This window comes from Vulpes vulpes, chromosome 6, assembly GCF_048418805.1.
Source record: "Vulpes vulpes isolate BD-2025 chromosome 6, VulVul3, whole genome shotgun sequence".
Lineage (NCBI taxonomy): Eukaryota > Metazoa > Chordata > Mammalia > Carnivora > Canidae > Vulpes > Vulpes vulpes.
Window position 1 is genome coordinate 61125314 of NC_132785.1, and position 21276 is coordinate 61146589.

Below are 21276 nucleotides of genomic sequence, written 5' to 3' on the forward strand. Positions count from 1 at the left end.
GCAGGGCCGCAGGGGGGCGGAGGCAGCACAGCGTCTGCGGTCTCGCGGCCCGAGGGCGCCCCGGCACGACTCGCTCTCCGCTCCTGGACTCGGCCGCAGCCCCGACCCCCGGGGTTCCGCCGCAGGGCAGCGCGGCCGGGCTTAGCCCCGAACTCCGGCCCCCTGGGGGCCGAAGGGGCGCCTCGGAACCAACGGCTCGACGCCGGCTTCCAGCGCTAGGGGGGACGCGTGTGCGGAGGACTTCCGGGGCGGGGTCCGGCGGGAGCGGAAGAGCCCCGGGGCTGCGCGGGGCCGGGCGGGGAGCGGGAAGGAGGCTGTGGGTGCAGGGGCTCGGCCATGAACTTGGAGCGGCTGCGGAAGCGCGTCCGGCAGTACCTGGACCAGGTGGGCCGCCCGACCGGGAAGGGGGAGCCCCGGGGCTGGGGGGGCCAGTGCGCTCTGAGCCCTGCTCCGCGGGGGTGACTGTCGTGGCGGTCTCGGCGGCGCCGGGTCCCACCCGGCCTGGGCCTTGGACCCGGAGTAAAGTACTGCAGAGGAGGGGCGCAGGCCCCAGCCCGCAGCCCCAGCCCGCAGCCCCGCAGCCCCGCAGGCCCCAGCCCGCAGCCTCAGCCCGCAGCCCCGCAGCCCCGCAGGCCCCAGCCCCCCAGCCCCGCAGCCCCGCAGGCCCCAGCCCCCCAGCCCCGCAAGCCCCAGCCCCGCAGCCCCCCAGCCCCGCAGGCCCCAGCCCCGCAGCCCCCCAGCCCCGCAGGCCCCACAGCACTGCAGCCCCAGCCCCGCAGGCCCCACAGCACTGCAGCCCCAGCCCCCCAGCCCCGCAGCCCCGCAGCCCCCCAGCCCCCACAGCACTGCAGCCCCAGCCCCCCAGCCCCGCAGGCCCCAGCCCCGCAGCCCCCCAGCCCCCCAGCCCCCCAGGCCCCACAGCACTGCAGCCCCAGCACCCCAGCCTCGCACCCCGCACTCCCCAGCACCCCAGCACCCCCCCCTCGCCTGGTGGATGAGGGACCGTCAGCCTCGTGTGTGCCGTGTACTGCAGCTGGCCTCCCTGCTGGGCACAGAGTAGCTGCTCAGTAACACGGTGCTCACTGCAAGGTGTAGGGTGGCCTTTGAATTCAGCTAGTTAATGAAAATTTTCGAGAAGTTTAGTTGTGATTCTTATTTGGCAGGACTTAAGTGAATAAAAATACAAATAAGTGTGTTTGGTGGGGTCAGTATTTTTAAAAACTCATGTTAACAATATCTGCATTCCCTGCACTGCCCTTGAATGAAGACAGCAGTGCTTAAGAAGTGACTCCAGCACTCAGGTTTTGTCAAGTTTATACCCTCCGAATAAGTTGGAAACCAAGAAGGGGAGGGAAAAGCATATTTGATATGAAATGTTCGGAGTGAATCTGAGATGCTGCCAGATGCGGAGTTGAAACCATTCTGGAAGCATTCCTCTTCCCAGATTGACTGGCTACACAGTACCTAGTTGGCATTCAGGAACTGAGAACCGTTGCTAACGAGATACTGCAAAATAATTGTTTAAATTTTCTAGTGTTTTAGGTACCTACTGATCTATTTTTCCAATGTATTAAACTTCTACAAAGAAAAGAAATCCTACCTTCTTGAGCTATAATTATCAAAGATCTTACAGTAATGTTCTTATTGCACCACTGAACCAAAACTCACCTAGCTGCATGTAAAATGGAGGTATGATTGGTAGACCCCTGGTACATGTAAACCAGTTTTGTATTAAGATGTCAATTTATTGCATAGCAGTCTAATATTAGATATCTGTTGAAAACTATTAAAATAACAGCAGTTACTTTTTTTTTTTTTAATATAGCAACAGTATCAAAGTGCTCTATTTTGGGCAGATAAAGTAGCTTCACTTTCTCATGGTAAGTGACAACTTTAAATTTTTTTTCCTGATTTCTGTATTTTAAAAGGCTTTATAGTTTTCCTTGTACCTCTGACCAATTAAGTGATTTTTTTCTTCCAGAGGAACCCCAGGACATTTATTGGTTGGCTCAGTGTCTTTACCTAACAGCACAGTATCATAGAGCAGCTCATGCACTTCGGTCACGAAAACTGGACAAAGTAAGTGTGTGAACTTTAAAGCTTCCCAAAGCTTTTCAAAATTGTCAATAGATTCAATGTCAAAATTATTTTAAAGGATTCAGTTTTTCTGATTGAATGAGAAATTTTCTCATTCCTAATCTCCCTTTTGTCCCTCCAGCCGAGTCACTTAGTTTTTAAAATTCTGTTTTCTAAATAACCCTGAAATGATGGATATTCCTTTCCGTGTCATTACTCCTCGTACTTCTCAGGTCTTTCGTCTGTTTTGTCTTAGCCTCTTGTCTCTCTAGGAACATCTTTCCCACTTCTACTTTCCCTCTCTTTTTAACTATCCTTTAAACTATCACAAGGGTGATCTTCCCAAAACACAGAAACACAGTCCTGATTATAGCACTCACCATATCACTAAGTGATTTTCCATCATCTACAGGGTCAAATCAGATGCATTAATAGTCCTCTGTGATTTCTCTCCAGTCTGTGTTGAACCCGGTCATGCTGACTACTTGCAGTCCCTTAGACCTACCCACTTTTTTCTCCGTTTAATTGGCTAGTATTGCTCATGCCCTTCTTTCAGAGTTTATGTAGTTTATGTCTTCCTGCCAGAACCTCCTCGAGGGCAGATCCTTACTCCTTTTTGAATCCTAGGTGCTAGTGAGGAGTAGGTTCACCATGAGTATAGTATTAAAAAGACTGGATTTGGGTTTTCTGCAAAAGTAAAAGGACAAATTAGGAAGGTTGCTTTCTTCATTTTATGCTTATAGCTTTCTTTTAGAATGGGAGTATGTATTATCTTGATCTCTTTTTTAATAATTTCTTTCCTAGCTATATGAAGCATGTCGCTACCTTGCAGCTAGATGCCATGTAAGTGTGCCCTCAGTTTCAGTTTTCTTTGGTAAGAGTTTAATTATGTGAATGTTATGCATTCCTTACATATGTGTAAGGATTCTGGTGATCGGGCTTGGCAGATTAGTAAGATACTTCATGAGGAAATGTTCTTTTCTTTAGTATTATTTGCTATAAAATATCCTCAATTTACTAGAATCTGACATGCAAGAAGAAAATTGTTTTAGAATTTTAAAATTTAAATTCTACATTTTAAATTTAGGTAATGAGTTGGCATGATATATTATTAACTTTTGAAATATACACATAGTATTCATGTGTATATCTAGTGTTAGAAGTCATGGGTGATAAACAGTATTTCTGGTTTTTACACAGTATGCTGCAAAAGAGCATCAACAAGCTCTTGATATTCTTGATATGGAGGAGCCAATCAACAAAAGGTTGTTTGAGAAATGCTTAAAGGATGAAAGTGGCTTGAAAGACCCCTCTAGTGACTGGGAAATGTCACAGTCCTCGGTAAGTCACACTGTAGTAAGCATGCTTCAGTAACTTTGGTGAGAATTACCCACAGGACATGGCAAACAAAAACCACCTTCTTTTCTTTGAGTATCACCATGTTAAAACAGTTTGCTTTCCAACTTATTTGTCACTGAAACACAAAAACATACTGAGGCATTTCTGAGTCCTTAGTTGGAAGCTGTAGTTATGTCCTCATATGCCTGAATCTGGAATAGGCTGACTTGGTATCTTTCTTCTCATACTTGATGCCTTAAGCTACTTGGGCAAGTGGACTACCCCTTCCCCTTCTTTCTTTTCTTTTCTTTCTTTTTTTTTTTTTTTTTTTTTAAGATTTTATTTATTTATTCATGAGAGACACAGAGAGACACAGAGAGGCAGAGACACAAGCAGGCTCCATGCAGGGAGCCCGATATGGGACTCGATCCTGGGTTTCCAGGATCAGGCCCTGGGCTGAAGGCAGCGCTAAACCGCTGAGCCACCTGGGCTGCCCTAACCCTTCCCCTTCTTACTGTGTTGCAATGGCCTACCCGCAGCCTGCAGAAAACCTTGATTACCTTAGTTTGCTTCCTTCCAGGGAGTGGTCAGGTGTTACTATTTATGTTATATTGTATATTTTAGTTTGTAGACTTCATATCTGCCTGCAAATTCCTTGTTGACAGAGGTTATATAATGTAGCCTAATCAATAACGTTCACAGTCAGATTACTAATCTGGACTGTTCTTCTTGTTTTCTTTCTTTTTTTTTTTTTCTTTCTTTTTTTTAACAGCCTTCTTGAGATAATCTGTTTATGTGCTAAGAAGCACATTCATTTTTCTGTTAAGAAAGGTATTTTTGAGGGAGCTTGGTTATTATCATTATTATTTTTGGACTGCTTATCTGTTAATTTATCTAAGAAATGCATGGTTTGTAATGTGTTATTTATGAAATCACTTTTTTTTTTTTATGAAATCACTTTTTAAAAAAAATTTTAACAAGGGTACTGAATAGGTCTAAGATTTGCTTGTTATATCCTCTGACATTTTTAGGTTTGGATTTTCTGATGAATCTTCTTTGCCCTTTACCAGTTTTAGCTGCCTATCTTTGGATCATCTATAAGTCTAGTTACATATTTCTTGAGGGTCACAGTCTGGAATATGGGTTACCATACCCTCTTGTTAATGGTAGTGCAGTGGCGACTGTGCCTACACCTTAATGTGTGCTTACACCTTCTGGTTCTCACAAGACCTTGTAAATAACGTGAGGGAAGGAAACCTGTCTGGAGTCACTAGTAAGCATCAGAGCTGGGATTGGAACTCAGGTCCGCCCAGTACTACAAGCCCATGTAGGGCTTGTGCTGTGTTGCTACATTCAGTTTCTTTCACTGAGATCTGCCTATCAAACTGAGTTTGATTTAATATTTGTATGCTCTTTGCTATCTCAATCATTACCCTCTCTGAGACAGGATAGGAACAAAGTAGCAGTGACATGTACTCTAGTTATAAAGATTGTTGAAGTGAGGAGAGCTTAAGAAAGATAGATTAGTTTTACTTTGTTTTCCTGTTTTAATTTATACTGTCTAACAGTTGGGATGGAACAAATCCTTTTAAAGGTAAAGAAAAGTCTCAGCCTTCAGGTAATATATAATTCTTGATCAAAAATTAAGTTTAGAAGTATTGGTTTAACATTTTACCCATCATGTTAGCAAAGATGTGGATTGTTAGGTATCCAAAGAAATAGATTTTTTTTTTTGCCTTGTAAATTAATATAACCTTTTTAGAGTTAGCAATATCAATTAAATATCAATTAAAATTCACAATATTCTGGGTTTGGACCCAGGGCTTCCACTTCTAGAAATGAATCCTAAATAAAGAGATGGACCCAGGGCATCTTGGTGGCTCAGTGGTTGAACATCTGCCTTCGGCCCAGGGCGTGATCCTGGAGTCCTGGGATCGAGTCCCTACATGGAGCCTGCTTCTCCCTCTGCCTATGTCTCTGCCTCTCTCTCTGTGTCTCTCATAAATAAATAAATAAATAAATAAATAAATAAATAAATAAATAAATAAATAAATAAATAAATAAAATCTTTTTTAAAAAATAAAAAAAAAAAAAAAAAAAGAAGTATTGGTTTAGTATGTGACTCCTCATTTTTCCAACAGATAAAGAGTTCTATTTGTCTCCTACGGGGGAAGATCTACGATGCCCTGGATAACAGAGCCCTAGCTACTTATAGCTACAAAGAAGCTTTGAAACTCGATGCCTACTGTTTTGAAGCATTTGATCTTTTAACATCACATCACATGTTGACAGCCCAAGAAGGTTTGGAAACTCAAGTGTTTTCATGTTTAGCACAATTAATAGTGTTTGGATTTTTTTTTTCCTCTGAAGTCTGTAGAATCGAGCAGACAATGTTGCAGGTTTCAATAGACCTCTTAACTTCCTTAGCATCTTCAAACGTGAAGCACATTACAAAGGACAGTTTTTTACAGTGTCCCCTTGCTGTCAGAGTCTTTAGGGGTTTTGATGTATAAGACCATCTTTTTGAGAAGTGACTTAAGGTAGTGTCAGCCGAGTCCTCAGCTTCTGATTCAGAGGTGCCCAACCCGGCTGCACCTCAAAGCCCTGAAGAACTTTAAAAACATCAGTGTGCGGGTCCCGACTCCAAGCAAGTGGAATGGAATCTCTGTTCTTGGGGCCCTGGGTCAGATGTTTTAAAGTTCTCAGATGACCCTGAGGTACAGGTAGGGCTGAGAACCATAGACCTAGTATGTGAGCAGTAATACGGAGGGAACATAACGCAAGAAATGGAGAGAAGGTGGAGATGTTGTATTAATGGGACTCAAGCACATTTTAGCCTAGGGCAGTGGTTTTGCCCTCTAGGGACATTCTTGATTTTTACAAATTGAGAATGGTAGTGGGAGGTTTGCTACTGGCATCTAGGGGGTAGAGGTGAGATCCCGCTAACCATTCTGTGGTGCTTAGGACAGCCAACATGACAGAATTATTCACTCAGAGTGAGGCTGGGAAACCAGCCTGGTGGTCCTTCTATCTGGTGATGTGCAGCATCACTTAAAAGGCTTCATGGCTCAGCCCTCCAGGTAGTTCTCACCACCTGGGTCTGGAACCACTGTCTTAGTTTTCCTAGTACATTTTGATCTTGTTATTTTCTCTTATGAGTTTGATTTACTTAGACCAAGAACTATAGAAAAATATTTTTCATCGCTGATGTTTTTTTCCCCCATAAATATTGTGAGGATTTTTTTTTTTTTAACATTTTTAAGAAAAAGAACTTCTTGAGTCACTACCTCTTAGCAAGCTCTGTACTGAAGAACAGGAATTGCTACGCTTTCTGTTTGAGAACAAATTAAAAAAGGTAAGTGAAAACACTGTATTTGCTTTATGTAAATGTTTTACTAAATTTGGCCTCTGTTCTTTTACTAGCTAAATTTTTAAAAGTTAATTTTTATTACTTTAGCACATTTGCAAGAATAGATTTAGATTGCTTAAATTAAATGATGATTCCTATAAAAGCTTCCAAAAACGTGTCTTTCTCCTATGGACACATTCCTACCCTGGAATTCCATGATAAAATTGAGAGGAGAGTTCAGCTAATTGAGAAGAGGACGAATGAGCAGGAAGTTAAGAGCTTTTGAATCTCACACTTGCCCTGTGCACAGCCTTGAGCCCTCGAGCCAGATTGAGGCTGCCATTTGATTTGTGTCACTCATTGAGTTCATGTCTACCTTTCTCTGTTGCAGTATAATAAACCTAGTGAAACTGTCCTCCCCGAGTCTGTAGATGGTTTGCAAGAGAATCTGGATGTGGTAGTGTCTTTAGCTGAAAGACATTATTATAACTGTGATTTTAAAATGTGCTACAAGCTTACTTCTGTGTAAGTATATCCACTCGTTTCTGTGTAGGAACATAAGAGTCCTGTCCCGTTTTACCTAAGGAGTGTGTGGGACTGCTTTCTGAGTAATCTTGAAATGGGTGATAATTTAAGTTGCTTTTACCTTTTATAGATTACTAGAGGGGTAATTGTTTCTTAAAAGAACAAATTACAGGTTTATGCATGCTTGTAGTTTTATTCCATTACTTTTAGGAATAGACATGTCCCTCATCTCAGTCTTGTAATTTGCAAGTTTGAAAATACCGTTCTGGCACATAGTCTTATAAAATCCATTCTTTGTTAAAGTAGGGACTAGTAAAATCCTCTAGATACTGGGTATTCAGTCAGTCTCACTAACTAGCCAAGCCATCCCCCCATGCCAGTTTTCCAGTGCACCTGATTCAGACTTGTCTCTTAGCTACATTATAAATGCTATTTTTACTATATGTACTATAGAAGTGAACACACATATGCTATTTTGAACGAATCTTTAGGATTGCTTTAAATCCTTGATTTCACAAAAATTTTAAGTGACAAATACTTATCATCTGTTTAATATTTTGTATTGTTTTTAATCCTAAATAATTGGATTGTTCATTTTATGTTATAGTTTTAATGATTTAAAGTAAATATATGTGATAGTGTGTATTTTTATTCCTAACAAATAAACCAGAAATTTCTCTTTCACTTGTGAGATAATTAATCATTACCTTAACTGAATCAAGGTGAAGTAAGAAAGTAAAAAAGTATTGTACCCCACAGTATTTTACATAATGACTGTTTAGACATTGCTAATTTTAATGTTCTCTTACATACTGTTTCTGGCACAGTAAGTCTGTTGTTTTGACTTTCAGAGTAATGGAGAAAGATCCTTTCCATGCAAACTGTTTACCTGTACATATAGGTACTCTTGTGGAGCTGAATAAAGCAAATGGTAAAAAAACCTTTTTTAAATGAAAATAATTGTTGGGGTGCCTGGGTGGCTCATTTGAGCATCTGACTCTTGATCTCAGCTCAGGTCTTGATCTCAGGGTCTTGAGTTCAGGCCCTGTGTTTGGCATCACGCAGGGTGTGGAGCCTACTTAAAACAAATGAAATAGTAATTGTTAAGAAAAAAATTTCTGTAACTCTTGAAATTTTGTCTCAAATCCTGGATATTTGAGATTGCAGGTGACAACATAATGGAGTTCTCCAATAAAAGTAGTAGGGTAAAAAAGGCTTATTGGGGCACTTGGGTGACTCACTGGTTGAACATCTGCCTTTGGCTCAGGTCTGTCTCGGGCTCTCTGCAGGAAGCCTGCTTCTCCAACTCTGTTTCTCTGCCCCTCTCTCTGTGTCTCTCATGAATAGATAAATAAAATCTTAAAAAAAAAAAAAAATAAGAAAGGCTTATCAGAGTGACTGAGGATCAATTCTATTATGCCAGCAGAACACTGTTTCTTTATCTGTGCCTCCTTTTCTCAAATGTAGTTTGTGGTTTAGGTTATATAAGCTTTATAGTGTTGGGGCCAGTTTTTCCTCTTTTTTTTTTTTTGTAAATCTCTAAGAAAATTGATAAGATAGCAGGCAGTAACTGTTTAGAAACTGGAGGGGGACAGACTTTTTTTTGCTTGTGCTTTCCATATTTTAACATTTCAGGAACTTAGTTATATTTGGATGATATTTGCCCTTAAGTCTTTTAAGCTGAATAGTGGACTCTGTCAGGATTTTAAAAAGCCAGACACTCCCATTCCAGACCCCTGCTGCTCAAACCGTGGTTTGTGAGCCAGCAGCATGACATTTCTCGGAGGTTTGTTATGGACGCAGTCACTGGCTATCTTAGTCTAATGCGTCCAAGTCTGCATGTGGGAAACATCAATGGCATGTTATGACTTACACATTCCTCAAGAAGAAATCATTGTGCTGATTTGATAAACTTGAAAGTTTGGTTACTCAGATTGATTGTTGATGATATGGATGCTCCATAAGGCCATAGGGTTAGAGACCTCAGTTTTTAAGATAGGTCAAAAGCTGTGAAACTACTTTTTAAGTACCATGACGTGTTCTCTCATGTGCCACTCCAGAAGCACTCGGCACCCACTTACTGGGTAAGGAATGGGGGGGAGTGAATGAAAAATCTGTAACAGCTGCCTTGTGCAGTTGGTATATCTCCTTACGTAGAAAGAAGGAAAAGTATAAAATTTTTGCTGTGAGAACAAAATCTGTGTGATTGTGAAGAGTTGTAACTGGAGGAAAGTCGTATCTTAAAATTCATTGGATCTAATTTTTTTTCTTTTTCTCTAATGTAGAACTTTTCTATCTTTCTCATAAATTGGTGGATCTATATCCTAGTAATCCTGTAAGTAAGTGTAAAACTTTTTTTATTATGGTATTTTTTATGTAATAGCTTATATTTAAGTTCAAGCAAATAATGTTTTATTTCAGGGTGTTGGAGGAGAACCTCCTAGTGCTATGATAATTAGAAGCAGCATTAGCTTTTTCAGTCCATGAGCTTTTTTATTTTTCTAAGTATCTTCAAACAAGAGTTTAAGACAAAAATCCTTTTTTCTGGTTATAGAAATTATATACACTTATTTAAAAATACTTGACATACAGAAAAAGAAAATATTGAAAGTGAAAGTCATACTCTCACCTCTTAATGAGTAATGCTAATGCTTTTTCACACTGCACATGTAAGATACCTTACTGAACAATGCAGTGATTGAAATCAGTCTCCACTGCTGTGGGTCACAACCACCCAGACATTGAAACTGGAATCAGGAACTAGGTCTTTAGAGACAGAAGTCAGGGATCAAGGCCTAAGGCTCTCATAAGAATCCATCGTTGGCCAGCATGAAAGTAATCTAGAAAGAGGCAAAACCAGTGCAAGAGAAGTCAGCTAATGAGGTTGATCCTGGTTAGTTCCTGCTTGGAGCCAGGGTCGAGCCAGGGAAGACATGACGCAGGCTGGCATTTGAACTCTGGGAGCCTCATCTTCTGTTGAACACTACACAGACATCATTGAAGGCACTTTGAGGAAGAATCTGTTCTTTTTTTATCTAGGACTTTTTTTTCATCTAGGACTTTTAATAGCCTGTCTCAGAGAAGTTTCTAACTTGGACTAGAGTAGCTTGAGCTAGAACATGTATGTGATGGAACATCTAGTCCATGCTCTGGCCTAATCTGTTAGAGATTTCTATTTCCAACGTAAGCATCTTTGGTTACAGTAAATTTTGAACTTTGTAGGTATCTTGGTTTGCGGTGGGATGCTACTATCTCATGGTTGGTCATAAAAACGAGCATGCCAGAAGATATCTCAGGTACGGATCTGTTGTCTTCCTCCCCCTGTAATAAGCCCCTATAGGCTTCCTATAAAGTGATTTCTTGTTCATCCTTTTAATATAGTAATTAGTTAAGTAATTTAAAAGCAATATGAAAGAATGATTTGTTTAGCAGATTCAGTTCAGTTGTATCAATTATGTACCTTTTTATAGGATGTCATGAGGGGAGATTCAAGTCAGTGGTCGTTGATCTTGTTCTCAAGGAACTTACAATACATTTAAATTATTATTTATAAACTTGAAGAAATATAAAACAATTTAATTTGAAACTTGTTTTTCATTTACAAAGATAATAAATATTATAACCTTTTACTTTTAGGACTTCTTTTGTTAACAGTTGTGAAATTATATGAAACCCTGTGAGATTAGGATCACTAAATGTGACTATAAAACAGAATTCTTGGGGGTGCCTGGGTTGCTCAGTGGTTGAGCATCTGCCTTTGGCTCAGGATGTGATCTCGGAGTTCCCGGGGGATTGAGTCCTGCATCAGTCTCCTGTATGGAGCCTGCTTCTCCTCCGTCTGCCTATGTCTCTGCCTCTCTCTGTGTCTCTCATGAATAAATAAAACCTTTAAAATAGGAAAAAAAAAAAAAAAAAGAACAGAATTCTTGCCATAGTGAACTGGTTTATATGAGGGTCTGTTGTGGTCTTACCTTCAGGAACTCCATGCAGCCAAGTGAAGCTAACCAGTATTAACCAATTATTATTAACCAGTATTATTCAATTATTCAAGTACAGAAAAATGGGAAAGTATGGACTTTGGACCCAGATTTGAATTCTAATGCAAGCCTTGCCACTTACTAGTTAATTTCTCTGACCCTGTTTTCTTTAAAATGGAAATGATACAATACTGTATCCCCGGCTTATTAGGAAAACTGGTAGGTGACACGTAAAGAAGGATCTTGCACAAGGAAGAAAATAGGGAGGAGTTCTCTGATCAGTTGAGTTTTGCATTTTAGAAGAACTTAATTGTGTTTTTTGTGGAGTAGGAAGGTATGCTTCTCTGATTTAGTGGTGGACTCTCCATGAAACAAGGAATATTTGAGTAATAGAAAATAAAATGCTGGGAAATGAGAATCTTATCCTTTGTGTTTTCCATGTTTTGTGGTATGTGTCACCAGTATGTCTGCTGACTGAAGACTACTTATAACTGTTTGAGACCATGCAGTCCAGTCTGCAGAATCAGAGTGACTCTCTTACCACCATCCATGGGATGTCACTTAATGTTCCCAGGCTCAGTATCCTTATCTTTAAAATATAAATAATTGTGGGGATCCCTGGGTGGCTCAGCGGTTTAGCGCCTGCCTTTGGCCCAGGGCGCGATCCTGGAGTCCTGGGATCGAGTCCCACGTCGGGCTCCCAACATGGAGCCTGCTTCTCCCTCCTCTTGTGTCTCTGCCTCTCTCTCTCTCTCTCTCTCTCTCTCTCTCTATGTCTATCATAAATAAATAAATCTTAAAAAATAAAATATAAATAATTGCAAGTTATTAGGAGTAGGTGATGCATATAAGGCACCTAACATGGTGCCTCATTAAATGGTTGCTGCTACCACCATTAGTGAAACAAAGCTCCTAGATTAAGTAATATTTCGGTACTAGATGCCGTTGGGTTCAACTATTTTAGCTAAAAAATAGTGGATCTCGGGCAGCCCCGGTGGCCCAGCAGTTTGGCGCCGCCTTCGGCCCAGAGTGTGATCCTGGAGACCCGGGGTCGAGTCCCACGTTGGGCTCCCTGCATGAAGCCTGCTTCTTTCCCTCTCCCTCTGCCTGTGTCTCTGCCTCTCTCTCTCTCTGTCTGCAATGAATAAATAAATAAAATATTAAGAATAAATAAATAAATAAAATAAAAAATAGCGGATCTCTTAAAATTTCTTAAAATTTTGCTTGTACTATTAAGCGCTTTTATTTCAAATGAATTAACACAGTTGTTATGTGTTTAGTATGTTGAGAGCTCATTTATTTATTTAATTCTAATATCTTCGAAGCCATCAGCTTATATAAGATTAACAATTTAAGAATGAATATATTACTAGAATGGCATCTCTCGTTTCAGCAAAGCAACAACACTTGAGAAGACTTACGGGCCTGCGTGGGTAGCATATGGACACTCATTTGCAGTTGAGAGTGAGCACGACCAAGCCATGGCTGCTTACTTTACAGCAGCACAGCTGATGAAAGGGTATGACAGAGCAGGTGGTAAAATCCATGAAGGATTGCTTTTGCTCACAAAATGAGAATTCCACTATTACTGCCACTCCCATTTAGTTACTGAATCAAATTATCTTACTTGTGTCTTGTTAGTAGCTTATGATTTAAAATAACTATTGGAAGTTGAGGGAAAGAGGCTGCTGTAGTGATTTTGCCTAGCAGTTCACCTTAACCAATACAGAAGGGAAATAGGAAATAAAGCTGAGGGAAGAGGTGAGGATACAAGCTCCTTCTCACATGCTCATGCAAGAATGAAAATATTCATGAGCAAATTGTTAATTTATAGTCTATTTAAGTCCAAAAGGTATTTGCTCTGGGCTTAGTGGACTATATTTGCCAGTGTTCCAGATTTCTATTGATATATCAATATTAAGTATATTGATATTCCGTGATGTAAGTGTGCCCTAAGAGTATCTTACTTTGGGGAGTGGAGTATTGCTGTTACTCCTATCAACTCTCTTTGGACTCCCCTCACCCGAGGCCTACCATATTCTTTTGTGTGGACTGCCTCCATCTCTGGAGAGGCAGTAGGAGTACAGCAGTTCAGAGGGCTGGTCTAGAGTCACCACCTGGTGATCTTGGCAAACTATGTACCCTCCTGAAAATAGGTGTAATCACAGTACTTATTCCTGGGAGTCATTGAGACAATAACAAAGACTTTGAACAACACCTGACGTGCAGAACACACTCAATAAAAGTTAGCTGCCTTCATTTGTTTGCTTGTATTATTCAGGAAGGGGATCATCTATTCATTTGCACTAAATGTCCTTTTGTTAGGTTTAACCCTTTTCAGGCTATCAGACTTATTTTGGCACCCAGTTCTGCATCTAATATTCATGATCCCCAGATTTTTTTCAATTCTGTTAGATTTGATGTATATGACTTTTATATCTAACTTGTCATCCCTGCACATATTGTAAAGGAAATAGCTCCCTAGTTGTGGTAGTCTCTTTAGCTTGCCTTAACAAAGTGCCAAAGACTGGGTAACTTAAAGAATGAATACTTATTTTCTCACAGCTCCAGAGACTGTGAAACGCTGGTCAGGGTGCTGTCCTGTTTGGTCCTCGTGAAGGCTCTTCCTGACTTGCAAATAGCCACTTTCTCAGTGTCCTCATGCGGCGGGACAGAGCTTTGGCATTTTTTCTTTCTTTCTTTCTTTCTTTCTTTCTTTCTTTTTTTTTTTTTTGGCATTTTTTCTTTCACAGGGGCACCAGCCCTATTGTGTTAGGTCCCCATCCTTACGACATCATTTAACCTTTATTATTTCCTCACAGGCCTTCTCCAAATGTAGTCACATTGGGGTAGGAATTTGGTCAGGGTGGGGGATGTATAAATTGAGTCCTAATACCAGTGTACTAGAAACAGTCTTCCAGAGGTACCTGGGTGGTTCAGTCCGTTAAGCATCTGCCTTCCATTTAGGTCATGATCTCGGGGTCCTGAGATCAAGTCCCATGTCAGGCTCCCTGCCCAGCGGGGAGTCTGCTTCTCCCTTGGCCTGCCCCTCCCCTCCAATCAATCTATATCTATATCTATATCTATATCTATATCTATATCTATATCTATATCTATATATCTATATATCTATATATCTATATCTATCTATCTATATCTAATCTATATCTATCTTAAAAAAATAATCCTCCAGGTTAAAATTGTTCAGCCCCTTATCGATTTAACTACATGGTCCTCAATACTTAGCCCAAGATTCTCCAGTTTATCCACCAAGACGTGTGACTTTTTCCAGTGCTTTGCTAAAGCTTGGCTCCCATATCTATGTAGACAGGCCTAACGAATGACAGATCTAATCTGTCAATCTGATAAATTGGCAGGAAAAAAAAAAATCTCCATAATTTGCCATGGGTTGTTTCTTAGGAGCACAGGCTAGAGTATGCTTTCTTTTTTTCCTGGATGCTCACAAACCCACAAGAGTTAGTTGTTAGTTCCTACCTAAAAATCAAAACCAGTGATACTTTCCCAGTTTAACAAACTTTATCCAAGTAAATTTTCAAATCAGCTCATCAAGATAAGCATTATTCTTTTTAGTTCTTCCTCATCAGAAAAACTTTGCATTCTCTTAACTTGCCCTGTGTTCAGATAAATGTTTGAAATTGTGTAAATATCTTAAGTTTCCTGTATGATTCCTTCTTTGAGCCACTGGTTATGTAGAGTATGTTTAATTTCCACATATTTGTGAATTTCCCAAATTTCCTACTCAGGATTTTTCATTTAATTTCATTGTGGTTGGAGAACATACTGCATGCAGTATTTCAATCCTTTCAAAGTTCTTGAGGCTTGTTTCATGATCTAACATGGTCTACCTAGAATGTTCTAGGTGTACTTGAGAATTCTGCTTTTTTCCAGTACAGTATTATCACTGTAATCCCTTGGGTCTGATTGTGTTTCCTTTTTTTATCCTCCATCCATTATTCTACCAGTTATGACAGATGGAGTATTGAAGCCTCCCAACTATTACTGTTAAACTGCCTCTTTCCCCCTCCAATTCTGGCAGTTTTTGCTACATGTATTTTGGATCTCTATTGTTCAATTCTCGATGGATTGAGCCTTTTATTATGGAAGGTCATCCTTCATTGTCTCTGGTAACAGATTTTGTCTTTAAGTCTATTTTGTCCAATATTAGTATAATCACCTCAGTTCTCTTTGTTACTGTTTGCTTGGTCGGTCATTTCCCATCCTTTTACTTTTAACTTGTTTGTGTCTTTGAATCTGAAGTATGTCTCATAGATAAAATGTAGTTGGATTGTGGTTTTATTATCCATCCTGTGAATGTCTTGCCTTTTGATGGAATTTTATTCATTTATGTATTATAAAATTACTGATAAGTTTAGAATTTATGTTTGCCATTTTGCTCTGTTTATGTCTTATGTCTCTTTTGTTCTTTCTTGTTACTGCCTTTTGTTTAGATATTTTGTAACATACATTTTAATTCCTTGGTTTTTCCTTATAGTATGTTTTTTGAGCTCTTTTTTGTGGTTTTCTTGAAGATTATAGTTAACATCTTAAACCAGTCTAATTTGGATTAATACCAAAAATGGGACTTTCCAACACCAACAACCAGTTTTCTGATTCTCTGGACATGAGCTAAGTCCTATAAGTCAATTCAGTTCTTTTTTATTTTTTATTTTAAAATTTTATTTAAATTCAATTAACATATAATTATTATTAATTTCAGAGATAGAAGTCAGTGATTCATCCATCTTAAATAACACCCTGTTCTCATTGTATCATGTGCCCTCCTTAATGTCCATCACCCAGTGACCTCATCCCCCCCCCACTTCTCCTTCCAGCAACCCTCACTTTGTTTCCTATGGTTAAGAATCTTTATGGTTTGTCTCCGTCGCTGATTTTTTCTTTTTTCTTTTTCCATCTCTTCCCCTATGATCCTCTGTTTGTTTCTTAAATTCCATATATGAGATCATATAATTGTCTTTCTCTAATTGACTTATTTCACTCAGCATAATATCCTCTAACTCCATCCATATTGTTACAAGTGGCCAGATTTCATCCTTTCTGATGGCTGAGTAATATTCCGTTGTATATACAGACCATCTTCTTTATCCATTCATCTGTCGATGGACATCTGGGCTCCTCCCACAGTTTGGCTATTAGGGAGATTGTTGCTCTTAACACTGGGATGCAGATGCCCCTTTGGATTACTACTTTTGTATCTTTAGGGTAAATACCCAGTAGTGAATTGCTGGGTTGTAGGGTAGCTCTATTGTCAACTTCTTGAGGAACCTCCACAGTGTTGTCCACAGTGGCTGGTTCCTACCAACAGTGCATGAGGGTTCCCCTTTCTCTGCATCCTCACCAACCTCTGTCGTTTCCTGACTTGTTCATTTTAGCCATTCTGACAGGTTATCTAATGGTGGTTTTAGTTTGTATTTCTCTGTAGCCGACTGTTGGCTCAGTTTAGTTCTGACATTAGCTGGACTTAGTGTAGACCTCACAGGTTAAGTGCTTGGCCCCACAGGACTGCCCCTCCCCACTTCAGATCCCAGTGATAAGTCTCAGGCCACTTTTACTTCTGACTGTCTATGAATCAGAGGTTCCCGTTACCCTCTCCTGAGATTTGATGATTTGCTAGAATGACCTACCAAACTCAGGAAGGCATTTTACTTACATTTTCTGGCTTATTATAAAGGATACACTCAGGAATAGCCAGATGGAAGAGACACACAGGACAAGGTATGTGTGGAGGTGCGCATGGCTTCTACTCCTCTTCAGGCATGCCACCCTTTCAGCACTGCTTTGTGCTCACCAATCCAGAAACTCTAGGGCTCACGGTTTGAAAGTTTTTATGGAGTTCAATCTCCAACCCTTCCCTTCCTGGAAGGTCAGTGGGTGGGAACAAAGGTTGCAACCCTCTCATCACATAGTCCTTCTGGTGACCAGCCCCATCTCCAGGCTATTGCAGGGTCCTACCCTAAATCACCTGAATTAGCATTAACAGAAACTATCAAAAGCGGTCATGAATCACAAAAGAGACTCCACTCCCACCACTCAGGAAATTGTGAGGGTTTTAGGTGCTCTGTATGAAGAACACAGGAAGACCAAATATATTTCTCATTTTACCACAGCAGCTTAATTCCAGTAGTACATAAAAACTTCACCCCTATGCATCTCTGTTTCCTCCTCCCTCCTTTGTGCTATTGTCTTATGCATTACATTTACACATTGTAAATCCCTTAACACGTATCTAATTGTTATGTTATCTATTAAATCAGACAAAAATACATTTGTATTGTCTTATGTCGGAGCACCTGGGTGACTCAGCAATTGGGTGTCTGCCTGCGGCTGGGTGTGATCCTGGGGTCCCAGGATCGAGTCCCACATTGGGCTTCCTGCAGGGAGCCTGCTTCTCCCTCTGCCTGTGTCTCCTCCTTTGTCTCTGTCTCTCATGAATAAATAAATAAAATATTTTTAAAAATGCATTTATATTGTCTTATGTTTACCTATGTGGTTATTTTTAGTAAGCTGTTTTTTTTTTTCTTTTTAATGTGAGATTTGAGTTACTGTCTAGTGTCCTTTTCATTTCAGCCCGAGGGATTGATTCCCTTCAGTGTTTCTTATAAGGTAAATCTGCAACAGGATTTCTCAGCTTTTTGTTGCCCTGAGAAATTTTTGATTTCACCTTCATTTTCAGGAATGGTTTTGTTGGATATAAAATCTTGGTTGGCACTCTTTCTTTCAGCGCCTTGAATGTCATCCATCTGCCTTCCTGGTCTCCAGGTATTGGATTAGAAGTCAGGTGTGAATCTTAATAGGAATCTCTTGTGTGTTATTGGTTGCAGTTTCTTTTCTTTCTTTCTTTCTTTTTTTTTTTTTAAGATTTTATTTATTCATGAGAGAAACAGAGAGAGAGGCAGAGACACAGGCAGAGGGAGAAGCAGGCTCCATGCAGGAAGCCCAACGTGGGAGTCGATCCCAGGTCTCCAGGATCAGGCCCTGGGCCGAAGGCAGCGCTAAACTGCTGGGCCACCCAGGGATCCCCTGGTTGCAGTTTCTTATTGCTTTAAAGGTTGAGGGGTGCTTTATCAGTAGTCTGACTATGGTGTGTCCAGGTGTGGATCTCTGAGTATTCTATTTGGAGTTTTTTTTTTTTTTTTTTTTTTTTTGTGAGCTCAGATACTATTTGATTTATATTCTTCCTGCCCCTTCTGTCTCCCTTTGCCTTCTGGGGCTCTCATCATGCAAACTCTGGTGTGTGTGGTGGCATCCCATAGGTGTCTAAAGCTCTGTTCATTTTTGTTCACTCTTTTATCTTTCTGTTCCTTAGACTGGGTAATATCAGTTGACCTGTCATCAGGTTCACTGATTCTTCAGCCTGTTCAAGCTGCTGGCAAACCCTTCTAGTGAATTTTTATTATTTTACTTTTCAACTCAGAATTTTCTATTTATTTCTATTTTCATATTTAAAATAGCTTATTTAAAGTGTCTAGAACATCCAACATCTGCCCTTTGTCACAGACAATTTCTATTGACTGATTCCCTCCTTCACCCCTAGCCCCTAGATTGCTAATTGTTCCTTGTGTCTTTGCACACTTCAGCGGTTTTTCTAGAATAAACACCCCTCAGATCATTGGTGCCTTTGGTTAACTTCCAAGTTTTAAAAAGTTTTCTTTTGATAATTTAGCAGTGTTGTTGCTTTTTATTGAGTAGTTTGGCCATTTCAGATGGATTTTCTCTAGCTAAATGACCCCTTCTGTAAGTGATTGAGTCTTTATCTGAGTCATGATTTTTGATTAAAACCAAAGCACATACTAACCAGTTGGTTACTATTTATAGACATTCTTAGATCTGTCTTCAAAGAAATACTATTATGTTTGTTTTGATGTAATTACTGGTCTGACAGGAGATGAAGATTCAGTTAAGAAGTGGTTAGTACTTTTTGCCTAGAACTCTCAGAGGATGTGAAAATGGGGTATATACGATATACTTCTGAACTGTGATAGGAATTGAGATGATAGGAATCCACACAAGGGAGGATCTAACCTAACATTTAGGTTAGAAAGTCAGAAGCATTTCACAAAGGGAAGTGGAACTTGAATACATCACGGTGTTGAATCAAAAGAAGAGAGGAGAGAGATTGTCCAAGCTAAGGGTGTGACATTAGCATCCTGGAAGAAAACAGAAAGCACACATCTGCCCTTCTGCTTCAGACAGTTCCAGTTTTGTTTTGTTTTGTTTTGTTTTGTTTTGTTTTGTTTTGTTTTGTTTTTACTGTAGAATGATGAAAAATAAAGACAAGTAGGTTGCTGATAGATTCTAGAAGTGGCAGCTGATCAGTCTAAAAATTATTAGACTTTGATTAAATATCAGTAAATGAAGTGTTAGAAAAAAAAGGAAGTACCTTGTTTTTGGCTGTGTAATCTTGCAGACAGGATTTAAAGTTGGTAAATTTCTGCTGAATTACCAAGTTTTAGGTGTTGAGTATGTGAAATTTTCCAATATTTTTAGGTGTCATTTGCCAATGCTGTACATCGGATTAGAATATGGATTGACCAATAACTCAAAATTGGCTGAAAGATTCTTTGGCCAAGCACTAAGCATTGCCCCAGAAGACCCATTTGTGATGCACGAGGTTGGTGTGGTTGCATTTCAGAATGGAGAGTAAGTACGGAAAGGCCGGGAGCCCTTCCATTTTCCTTCTATAAATGAAGTTAAATCTCAGTCTCTAGAGGTTTTACTCTCCTCAGTGATCTTTCATTAGATTTTTGTTTTTAAATATACCATTTTAGGAGAAGGAGGTGGGCAGTTAAAAAAAAAAAAAAAAGAAAATACAAAAGTGTTATCTTAGATTTCTTTAAAAATACTAAACAGGATTTGGTTTCCATGGACATGCACTGCCACAAGCTTATAGTTCCAGGAGCAGGAAAGTTGTTGCTGAAGGTGAAGGGTGGCCTTAGGGTTGCTTGGAGGCGTGGCAGACCCCTTTGTCATCTTGTTGATTTGGGAGCTGGAGTCTTACATTGGAGAAGGATTTCCCACAATTGTAACACAAAAATGCTCGTTTAGTTGCTAGGTAATCCAAAAATTAATCAGAATGGCTCAGTCTCAGAGTTTCCTGGTCATCTGAGGCAGTCCTGCATCCTTGGATATTTATAGAATAAGTAATTCAGCGTTACATTCTAAAGAGAAAAATATTTGAGTGCTTCGCACTAAATTATACATAAATTTAAAAACAATAAATCAGTACTACTGTAATGTTTTTTTATGGCACATGTGTGTATTCTAAAAATTGGATTAGCTGGTATATTTAAGAGCAAGTTTGAAGCTGTTTTAAAATAATGTACAGGGCAGCCCGGGTGGCTCAGTGGTTTAGCACCGCCTTTGGCCCAGGGCGTGATCGTGGAGTCCCACATCATGCTCCCTGCATGGAGCCTGCTTCTCCCTCTGCCTGTGTCTCTGCCTTTCTCTCTCTCTTTCTTTGTCTCCCATGAATAAAATAAATCTTAAAAAAAAAAAATACAGTAATGATTTAATATGTAGTCCATTGATTTGTAAGCCAGAGTCAGCTCTCCTAGCACTTACACATTTGTAGACAGATGTATGTTCCTAGCTGAGGTCAGAGATGACATTCTGCCTTCCTATTTCTGCACCCATACTGTAAATGAGCATTTTTTGTGCAGTCTATTATTTTGTGCTAAATTTTCCACATTTGTATGCTTTCTGTTGATGATGTTACTATTATAAATGATCCCCAAGCCTGGTGTTGATGTGCTGTTTGTGACCCTAATCATAGGAAGGCTGTGATGAGCCTGTAGAGAAAGTACCTGTGCCAGATGCGCTTCTTGGCTGGCCATGTTCAGTGTTAGCATGTGGAAAGCAGGTTATATGTTGGACAGGTGACTACAGGTTTGTAGGTACCTGACCCTATATTTCTGCCAGAAGCCATAGTTCAGTATTTGCTAGAACACTGTTTACAGTGACTTTATGGGATAT

The 21276-nt window shown here is 40.0% G+C and overlaps 1 protein-coding gene across 6 annotated transcripts in view; it reads left to right on the forward strand.

Moving 5' to 3' along the window:
- The first annotated feature begins 256 nt into the window (after positions 1–256).
- Positions 257–21276, forward strand: part of CDC16 (cell division cycle 16) — a 37506-nt gene continuing 16486 nt past the window's right edge. For 2 of the 6 annotated variants that reach the window (XR_012002073.1, XM_072761140.1), the window contains exons 1-12: positions 258–384; positions 1826–1880; positions 1982–2079; positions 2881–2919; positions 3277–3417; positions 5556–5715; positions 6678–6769; positions 7155–7288; positions 8140–8219; positions 9574–9623; positions 10511–10584; positions 19792–19944. Coding sequence is in view for 4 of the 6 variants with exons in the window: in XM_072761140.1 (XP_072617241.1) it covers positions 337–384; positions 1826–1880; positions 1982–2079; positions 2881–2919; positions 3277–3417; positions 5556–5715; positions 6678–6769; positions 7155–7288; positions 8140–8219; positions 9574–9623; positions 10511–10584; positions 19792–19944 (1124 nt within the window). In the remaining 2 variants the exon portion in view is untranslated. Of the gene's footprint in view, positions 385–1825; positions 1881–1964; positions 2080–2880; positions 2920–3276; positions 3418–5555; positions 5716–6677; positions 6770–7154; positions 7289–8139; positions 8220–9573; positions 9624–10510; positions 10585–12658; positions 12785–19791; positions 19945–21276 lie in introns of all 6 variants that reach the window. The other 4 variants (XM_072761139.1, XR_012002072.1, XM_072761142.1 and 1 more) reach the window with 4 other exon arrangements.